Consider the following 10,602-nt stretch of genomic DNA (forward strand, 5'->3'; position numbering starts at 1 on the left):
TTGGCTACAATTTATGGAAGGCATTTCTAAGCTGTCCGGATAAAGCTGCGGCAAGAAGAAATTTGGCAATGACCAGGAAAAGGCTACGCCTTATAACGGGTATCCTAACGGCCGACTGTAAATTAAACAAACACCTATTCAGGATGAAGCTAAGTAACACCCCCTTATGCAGGGCCTGTATTCAAGAAGACGAGGCGATGTAGCATATTATCTGTGACTGCTTTACACTCTCGCCCATACGTAGGACCAAGTTGGGCCCATATTTCCCATCCCTTGAAGAGATCAGAGGCACCGCACTCGGCGACGTTATCGCCTACGTTGTATCGCTAGGCTGGATGACGAGCTGATGATGACCTCCTCTCTTAGGCCTACTGTGGCCTAAGTGCTATTGTAGAGTAAGCAGGCCAAATATTATATTGTTATTATAAATATACACCTAACGCAAGAGCAACCTAGTTAAATGTTATGGATACCAATTAAGTAATATCAGCATGTCTTACTTAATTGTAACAACGATTGTGATGACTGTTCGATTTGTGCCGACCTAGATTGGCTTAAGCGTATCGAAGTAACAAATCAAAGAGGAGTCGAATAAAGTAACTGGATGCATTAACACGTTCGATGTTTTATTACCGAAACCCTGGATAGTGTGTCGTTCAAAGAAATACTTTACACTATGATGCCACCACCCTCCCAAGTTACAGATGCAGATATCGGTCTTTTGTCTGAAGATCTCCACTTTGAAACTCAAGAAAAGATTAGGCAAGATACAGATACATTTTACTATGACTCCAAATTATATATCTATAAATATCTCAGCTCATAGCCACCTAGTTGTGTCAAAGTCGAACCTAATGTGAAACTTACGAAAATTACCATACCTATTTTTAAAGAGATCAGCAACTGTGGCCTACGTTTTATGATTTGTACAAAAAACTTATACATGAAAATGAAGAGCTTTCAAGATGTTGAAAAGCATCAATATTTACTTTCTTACCTTAAGGAAGAGCCCTCAAATCTGCTTAGTGGAATTTCTATTACTAATGACAACTACGAGATTGCCTTTGATAAATTAGTTAGTAGATATCAAAATAAACGCCTACTTGCAGCAAATGCTTTAAATGCCATTTTCAGCGGGTCCCCGATGCTGAGCAGGGCCTCGACAGGCTGGTTAATGCGGTGCCAGATTCCCCTTGCGCCGACTGTTAATGGCTCAACCAGGAGTTCCCTGAAAGCAGCGCCCGAGTAGCTTCCTCTTCCGTGATTAGTCGAGCGGTACACAAATCACCGTCCGGTTTCCTGGCAGATGGACCGCGATGGTTTGAACGAGCTATTAGTATGGTGGACGTGCGGTTTGTCCTCGACCTCCCATCCTTGCGACCGTGCGTGCCATATGATCTTGTTTAAGATTTTGTTGTGTCGGTGGATCCGCTCACCGTGCACTGCAGGACATTTCTGCAAAATATGCAGAATGCTCTCGATCTCCGAGCTTCCCGTGCCCCGACACTTAGACGGCCTTGTGTATGGCAGGCCCTTGGAGGGGAGGCTATTGGTGCGAAGCTGTATCGCTCGCACATAATCACGGCCTGTCCAGCCGTTTGGCTTGGACATGACCCAACTCCGACTTGCGGAGTCTTCTGCGGCTAGCTCCAGACACCGAGAGTAGCCCCCGGAAGCAAGTGCCTCTCTCCATACTGGAGATGCCGGGCAATTCCCGGAAAGATTGACAATGCGCTCAATGTTGCGCCGGAACCCAACTGATCTCACTGTCCCCAAGAATGTTGGGCAAAGGGAGATTGAAAGGGTCATTAGGAATTTGAAAAGAAAGAAAGCTTGCGCTGACGATCAAATTCCTAATGAATGCATGGTACACGTGTGGGAGGAATGGAAGGAGGGTCTGAGTAGTATTTATAATAGGTGTTGGGAGTATGGGACGTTTCCTAGGGTGTGGAAGAGGGGGAGAATAAGGTGGCTGCCAAAACCCGGTGGGGGATACAGGCCAATTAGCCTGCTACCCACGCTGGGAAAAATTTTGGACAGGCTGGTAAATGGAAAGATGATGAATTGGTATGAAAGAGAGGGGAGAACGAGTAGTAGACAGTACGGGTTCAGGAGATCGAAAAATACGGCGAAGGCACTCAAAGAGGTGTTGGACAGAGTGAATGGGTTTCATGCGAAAGGGTGGCACGTACTGGCGGTTGTGCTTGACTTGAAGAACGCCTTCAACATGGCGTGGCCGCCGTACGTGGACGAGAAAATGATGGGGGACGGGGTCTCCGGGCACATCAGGGACATCGCCTGGGACTTCCTGTGTGATAGGGAGGTGGTGAGTGGTAGAGTTAGTAGGGGAATTAAAAGGGGATGTCCACAGGGTTACAGTCGTGGACCAACCCTGTGGCTGGTGTGTATGAACGAGTGGCTGGATAGCGTTGGAAGAGAGGATGAGAGGTGGGGTATGACCAGGTGGTTCTGGTCGCGGGAGTGTCTGTGAAGGAGATTGACAAGAAATGGGAGGAGACTTGGTATGTGTGTAGATAGTGGGAGAAGAAGGGTAGAATGAGTTACAATAAAGGTAAAACCAAGGCCAGGATTATGGAACTTAGAGGGAGGATTTGGCCTCCTGTGGTTAGATTTGGAGTAGAGAGAGTGCAGTGCGATGAATGGGTAGATCTTTTGGGAGTAAGGGATATAGGAAATGGATTTTTGTGGATCATGCGAGGAGAGTAAGAGCGAGAGTGGGAGAGGTAGTTACGAAGTTAACGAGGTTGTGTTGAAATAAGGGACGGGTGGATAAGGGTAAGGTTAGGGGGGTTATAAGTTATGAGGGATGAATAGGCGGCTCGCTAGACTGGAAAAGGAAAAACTCATGCGGGAGGGAGTTGCGCACGGATATTTTGATTAAATTTGAATTAATTTGTTAGGTATTAAGTTTTTATTTTCAATCATTTAATCGGTATTTGAGTTTTGTATTAGTTATTAAGTTATTTTTTTGGAAAATAAAAGGAACAGGGTCTTCTTCCCCGCCGGTTTTTGGAGAAGTGAGAGTGGTTTCGTGTCATAGTGGGTTATGGATACGGTTTATGCCCTAATAAGGGTCGAGTAACCCGAGGAGGTAGACTACCTCCTTCGGTATGTCCCCAAGACGACTGGATCCTCATGATGATCGAGGATCTTATTTATTCGGTTCATCAGCTGCTGAGGTACAATCCTCCGCAGCTCGGGCATGCCAATTGCCCTATCCGTCACAGACGCGTGGATACCGGGCATGTCTCCACGCGTCTGTGAGGGAATGACCCGGCGTATGTACTGAGAGATGGAGGATTCTCTTGATGTTCATCATGATGAGGCGGTCGGCGTCTTTTAAGACACCTCCTGTGACCGCGGTGTTCTGCAATACGTACAACAGTCTCGGGATCAGGTAAGTGCTTACAACTTTAAGTTTCTTGTCAGACTTCAAAGGAGCCCTGACAACCCGGTCCAGCCAGTCGCGTAATTTGGGAACCTACGGCTTTAATAGCCCGGTAGGCTCGAAATAGTGACCCGGATATTTGAAAGCTTCAAGGGTCTGAAGCTCCGTGTTTTCGCCCCGAGAATTTGGTACGCGCTATTCGAGACCGGGTAGTTTAAGAAATTGAACAAGCCGGGAGCCGTGGATACGGCCGCGCACTTGCCCGTATTTATACTCATCCCTCTAACAAAGAACGTCATGTCCGAACATGTTCTTGCCTCCTCTTAAGCTGTCGTCGAGCACGACAAGGTCATCGGCAAAAGCCACGAACGACACCCTGCCACCAGGGAGTGGGCCACCATCCCTTCCTGAATTCAGCTCGTCCAACAACTCGTCCACCACCAGGTTGAAAAGAAAGGGTGATAAAAGATCGCCCTGGTTTACTCCTTGCCTTATATTGGCGAATGAAAATATATCACAAATATATTGGCTTGGTGGACTGGCGGCGGACCCGAATGGTCGCGTTTGAACCATCAAGTCCACACATGAGAATTCAGACCAGCTCGAGTTAAAGCTCTACCGATGGTCTTATGGCTGACTGTGTCGAACGCTTTCTGGATATCCAGAGACAAGACGTTAAAAGCCTTGTTCTCATTCTTCCGGAAGCGGATGTAAGTGTCGACAAGCAAGACATTGATCAACGTGCCCTTGGTCTTAGAGAACCCTCGCAGATGTGTGTTATGGGCGTGTTGTCTTCGCCACCCGCGCGGGGCGGACGCCGATTTCCCTGTCGTCGACAGGAGACATCGTCTCAAAGATCCCCCCGTACAAACCCTGAACACTCTCAACACTAGGCACCTCCGGGTCCTGATCAAGGGGCAGACCCTATAAAAGGGTATCTGCCAGTCTGAGACACAACCGGTCTCAAAATAGCATTTCTTTCCAGAGAGATGCCTCCTTCCTTCCTTGGTCTGCACCTTGCGGTGAGAGTTGAGACGGGGTGTCCTCCCGCGGTCTTTGCTTGAACGCAGTGGTGCGTAGACGGTCGCGCACTCGAAGCGCCGCATTCAGGAGCAGGTTGGAAACGGTGCGCTTCCGGCCGGTTTTCCCCTTCATCGGAACAGGCAGTGGCCCCCGGGACGACAGCAGAGGCCCCGGAGGCAAGCCTCCGTTCCTCCTCCAGGAGTACCTGGTATTGCCGCCTCTTCTGCCCGTAGGGGACCTGGTCTACAATCCAACCCGTGCGGTCGGACAGCACACGGTTAATGATGGGAATATTTCCACTCGCCTAGATACCAGCCGTAATCCTAAGGATTCTGGTTTAGTCCCCGGTACCGAGGTTTTTACTCTGCTGCTCATACTCCTAGGAATGTGCCCATCTTTCATGCGACCTCGTGCTCTTGAAGCGCGCACTTCGTCCTATCACCGCACTCACGCGCCCTTATATGCCGCGATAATTTCGCCGCATCGGGAAACACTTTTTTGCAGTTTACACACATATGATGGTTAGAGGGAACGGATAAAACATGGCCCTCATTGCCCGCGCTTACGGGTTTTTGGGTGGCACCATCCATGTCAGATTCGCCTCTTCTACTGTTATGTACGAAATAGAGTTTTTGTCCGTTAACTCGTTTGATTTGTGTTTTTAATGTACATGGGCCTAGTTACACTAGTAGACCGATTCCGATCGCTTAAATCCTCCAATTGCACTTTGTGCACATTTTGTTGTAAATGTGGGTGCGTGACCTGATAAGTTATCAGGTGCCGTGGTCACGTGATTGGTTTCGATTTTTGTCGGGGAAGCGTCGGTTTGTGGTCGTGTTTCTTTGTGTCAGGTGCCATGTGCCTATTTAATCACCCCACTTTGTGATATCGGTCTCTTTACCACTACAGCACTCGAACTGCCGACATCTGATCTTTTTTCTGAGCGGTGTGGCGCGTGTGAATTTTTAATCCGTGATCATCTGGCCGAATTACAGGTAAATTGGTTTTATTGTTAGTTCTTTTGAATTATTTTGTATCGGCCCAATTTTCCAACACAGCATTGTGTTCGGCCCAACCGGATATTCAGAGATTTTCCCAACCGGAGATTCAGGGACTTTTCCAACCGGAGATTCAGGGACTTTTCCAACCGGAGATTCAGGGACTTTTCCAACCGGAGATTCAAAGACCTTTCCGACCGGAATTTCAAGGGCTTTCCGACCAAAGATCCAAGGGTTTTCCCGACCAAATAACATTTCAATCGGGGATTGAATCAGCCTGACTGGGACTGCTTTGTCCAGAGTTTTCCGGACCAACCCACGTGTTGGAAAAGCCGACCACCGGCCACAGAGTCTCAAAAGGTCAGAATCGAACCACCACAATTCCTCACTTGATTTAGTTTTATTCAATTTTATTTTATTTTTATTTTTTAGTTATATTAGTTTGCTCTAAACAACTTCAACACTTGTCATCACCTCTGGTCGCCTTTTTGGTTGCCGGAACAAGTGTTGAAGCTGTTTGTTCGTTTTCCCTGGTGTTCTGCTGTTTTCTGCCTTAGGTACCTGTCACCAGTCTCTGGACCCCATTTCCTACCTGGAAATCAGCGGTGGTCACTACTGACTACTGGGAAGAGGATACTGGAGGTTCCAGGACCCAAACATCGTCTTAAGAACTGGTAAGGACAGTTAGAGACAGTTTGGCACTGGGAAAACTTTTCCTGTTTTTTTTAAATTTCAAATTTATCTTGATTTTTCATTTTATTTTAAATTCAACTTCAATCTTGTTTTCTTTTATTTTTTCTCGTTAATTACTTCAATAATTTGTTTCTCGGCAACTCTTGTAAATTTTGTAAATTCTGTAAATTGTAAATATTGTAGTTTGTTTGTTTTTATTGGTAATATACACGTGTACATATACAACTAACGGTTCGTTTGATTTCCTGCGAAATATCCAAGTGTGTTCATCTCTAGCTAATTAGGAACTCATGCAATTAATACACGACCTTGAGTAATCTAATTTCAAAATGTTGAAATCTCATTAACGTGAGGCGGTGCCTTTGTTCTACTGCTACCCGCCAAAAAAGGAGTCATAAAAAGGCCGACGACCAGGACTGATCCGAGCCGTCGGCCATTAGTACATCACGTCTTCTATTTGGGGCAGCTTCCCAAAGACAGAGCGCGTATGTTATGAGCCTGTTTTCTTCGCAGTTTGGTGAGGAGAACTCGATGTAGGAGCCTTTGGACGGCAGAACCGATTGTTATCGGCCGCCAGTTAGACGGGTCTTTTCTATCCCCAGATTTGTAAACGAGTGTTCGGAGCCTCTTTTCAGGTAAGATAACACATTACCTAAATTACCCTTCAGATAAGATAACACATCGGCCTAATAATGCGATAAATAAGAGCGAGAGCTCTGCGGATTTGAGCCCTTTAACATCGGTTACCCGGATCCCATCGAAACCAGGGGCCGAATTCTTCCAGTCTTTCTAGGCTTCGTTCACGTCCCCGACGTTAGTCGGACTTATGGGCGCCACACGCGCGGGGCGGACGCCGATTTCCTTGTCGTCGACAGGAGACATCGTCTCAAAGATACCCCCGTACAATCCCTCAACACTAGCACCTCCGGGTCCCGATCAAGGGGCAGATCCTGTAAAAGGGTATCTTCCAGTCCCCCCTGATCCCATCTGTACAAGTCCTGTGCCGTTTTATAAAGCGCTGCGCGCTCACCGCAGCCTCTCCTCCGCTGGTTATAAGACCTCGAAGGTCGTTGGACTTTAGTTCCCCGGTCTTTTGGTTACCCACCAAAAAACGAGTCAACGAGTCCGGCGACCCGGACTGATCCGATCCGTCGGCCATTTGTACATCACGTCTTCTATTGGGGCAGCTTCCCAAAGACAGAGCGCGGCTTGCCATAGCCGTCTTGGGACCTGAAGCGGTGTTAGGTGGTCCCCTAGAAATGCCTACCTCTATCTCGGTATCTACACACGTGTGCACTGTGATCGGCAGTAGAATACTGACGCTTTCGCTTTCGCTCGAAATTCACTAAAGTATCACGTGGGACTCAACTCTTATTACGTCGGATTAAGAGAGTCAGGGAGTGTTAATGCAAAAGATCTAAGGTCATTGTTACATACCTTTTCCGAGTCATTGGCAATGTTAAATGCACTTCAATTTCAAACAGAACATTGATATTTCATACTTTTTCACTTACTTCTAGTAAAGCTTGACATAGAAACTCTTACTAATTTTGAGATTAAGTTCAGTAACGTCAAAATTCCAAGTTATAATGATCTGTTTGAATTTCTCGAAAATAAATGTAGGGCTCTAGAATCAGTTCAACATTTGACTACCAACATTAAAGCAAATAAATCTGCATTTTCTAATTTAAATTCGTTAGGTCACTCAAAGGTAAAAAGCAAAAAATCTTGATTTGCTTTCCATCAAAAGGTGCATCATCGTTCTACCCCTTCCACGATCAAATGCTATCGTGGAAGGGGTATATGTGTGCCAAGCCTCATACACTTTCAAAATGCACAAGTTTTTTGGAAAGGTCACTAAATGAGCAACTAACTTATGTTAAACAAGCTAAATGAAATTCGTTCATTTCCAGCTCCGATTTTCAAAATAATTCAGGTGGTATTTCCAATCGAGGCAAGCTTGTTGATACTTTGACTACTGTTTCCAGTTCCTCTTCCACTACTGTTGCCAATACATTTAGTGTGCATAGTACAGTGTTATTAGGCACAGCAATGGTAGACATTTTCGATGGCAAGGGGAATTGCCAACCTATTCGTATTCTTATCGTTTTCGGTAGTCAGTCAAACTTCATAAGCGAGCGCTGCATTCGTCGTTTAGGTTTGCCAAGACGTAATTTTTCTAGTTCTATTTTTGGTCTTAATGAAATGACATCTGTCTCTACGAAAGATTGGACACTGTACAATAAAAGCAAAACATCTTTCAGAGCCTAAGTATTCTTTTGACGCAATTGTTGTTCAGAAACTTTGTTCAAATATGCCATCTTTTGCGTTACCAAATCACACTTGGTACCATCTAGAGGGTTTAAATTAGCAGACTAACGTTTTTACTTTTCTAGTTCAATCGATTTGTTAATTGGCCCCGAACTGTTTACTCAAATTTTGTGTTCTGCTAAAATAGTAGGTCAGGCTGGTCAACCAACTGCCCTAGAAACAACATTTGGTTGGGTTTTGATTGGTAAGGTATCAGGTATAGTTAATAATTAATCTTTAAATACATTTCTTGCTTCTTCAGAAATCAATCTTGACTTGCTTCTTCCAACATTCTGGGAAATAGAACATATATGTTCCAAAGCGTTTTCTTCACCTGATGACATAAAATGCGAAAACATGTATCGCAACACGATTAGTCTACAGGGAGATTCATAGTTTCTCTTCCATTCAAGAATTTGGAACCAGATCTTGGTGATTCTTATTCTCAGGCCCATCGTAGATTTGTCACTTGAATCAAGACTTACAAAAAATTCTACTTTGTATGCTTCCCATTGTGAATTTATGAAGGACTACGTTGATAGTGGTCACATGTCTCTAGTTACACTTCCCTCCCTGACCTCTTTGAGACCACTGATCACATTTACCTCTGATTCCCTTATAAACTCCGTCACTTATCAGTTCCTGCCCCTTTTTGCCTTCCCTTTCTATAATCAGCTCGAACCTGACGCTTTCCTTCCTTGGTGGGGTTTTCCACCCTTCTCTTATTAACCCCCCCTCTTTTATCCCTTGCCAGTGCCTCAGCAAAAGTCTTTTTACGTCGGATCGTTTCCCATTCCCCCTTCATTTTTCGTTACGCCCCGTGCCCTTGCCAAACCCTCGTCGCCCGAGGTGTCAGTGGTGATCACCAGCACTTCTCTCGAGGTTTTATTGATTGCCCCAGTGCTTTTGACGCCTGCCCCTGATATGTTCCCCACCTGAGTTTGTCTACCCTTATTTTCGGTTACCCTAACTTCCTTCTCTGTCCCACTGAAAGTTTGCTTACTACCCCTTGCCGCGTTTCCCACACCCTGGGCCCGGTCAAACAATCCGAGCCTTTCCACGACCGCCTCACTAATTTTGCCTTCCCTGTATTTCTGTAGCTCCTTCTCTTTTTTTTTTCTAATTTCCGGAGATAATTCGCATGGTGTTATTTAGCTGTACATCAATCTTGCTCACATGGGCGCTGTTTAACCAGACAGTCGCACAGTATTCAGCTGCAGAGAAGACCAGGCTTAAATCTGAAGTTCGTAGAGTCTCAGCAGATGATTCCCAGGTGGAGCCGAATAATTTTTGGATTATGTTGTTCCTGCTCCTAACCTTCGCAGCAGTTTTTGAGAGGCGAGCTTTGAACGTGAGAGTTCTGTCCAGTGCCCTAGGTATGTAGGTTGCTTGTTATGTGTAAGGCGTCTTCCGTCGAGGCACACCTCAAGCTCCTTCTAAGCTAGCCTGTTGTTAACGTGGAAGCAGGATGCTTTCGTCTTAGTCACGTTAGTTGAGTCGCCATTTGCAGAAATATTCTGTTAACATAGAGAGGTCGGACGTTAGGACAGCTTCTGTGTCAGCGACTGACTAAGTCTGGTAGCTTTAGCCCAATTGTCAGCGTAACCAAACTTTATGCTGACGGTTTTTTGTATGTCGACTATACAGGGTGATTCCAAAGTTGGTGCTTTCCTTTCACCTACGAATAGGGCTTCAAAAAATAAAGTTTTTTTTTTTTCCTTTGACGCTTTTTCGAAATATGAACAATAACGAAGATACAGGGTGTCACAGTTTTATTGAAAAAAAACAAAATAAAAAATAACTTAAATTTAATTTTAACTAACTACAGGTTATTTCTTATCAACAAACATAAACAAAAACAAAAGATTTCAGCCGCCTTTGAACTAAGTTTTAATAATTTGACATTTTAAATTAAAACAGCATATAATTTAAGGCACGCATTAAGACGGTTGTTATTTTTTTTACTGGGAAACGGTGCGTCGTAGCAAAAAATAATAAAAGGTTTTATTTTTAGAATTGAACAAGGAATTTAATAATAAATTTTATGTTGGAAAAAAGCCAGTAGGGTAATATTTTTTTTTCAAAAATGTTTTAAAAAAATTATACGCGCACCACTGGTAAACGCAAGAAAATTGTTGTTTCTTGGAAAATTTGCTTTCCACGTAGCTA

At 44.8% G+C, this 10,602-nt stretch overlaps 1 protein-coding gene across 1 annotated transcript; it reads right to left on the reverse strand.

Annotated features, from left to right (window-relative positions):
- Window positions 1-3,901: 3,901 nt before the first annotated feature.
- On the reverse strand, window positions 3,902-7,353 carry LOC145736323 (uncharacterized). Its single transcript, XM_081990662.1, has 2 exons — window positions 7,047-7,353; window positions 3,902-4,306 (listed from the first exon to the last, which is right to left on the reverse strand). The coding sequence occupies exons 1-2, from the start codon at window positions 7,337-7,339 to the stop codon at window positions 3,982-3,984; spliced, it is 618 nt and encodes a 205-aa protein (XP_081846788.1). The 5' UTR covers window positions 7,340-7,353; the 3' UTR covers window positions 3,902-3,981.
- Window positions 7,354-10,602: the final 3,249 nt, after the last annotated feature.

The sequence above is a fragment of the Ips typographus genome, linkage group LG12, assembly GCF_016097725.1.
Source record: "Ips typographus isolate SLU linkage group LG12, UJ_Ityp_2.0, whole genome shotgun sequence".
Classification (NCBI taxonomy): Eukaryota; Metazoa; Arthropoda; class Insecta; order Coleoptera; family Curculionidae; genus Ips; species Ips typographus.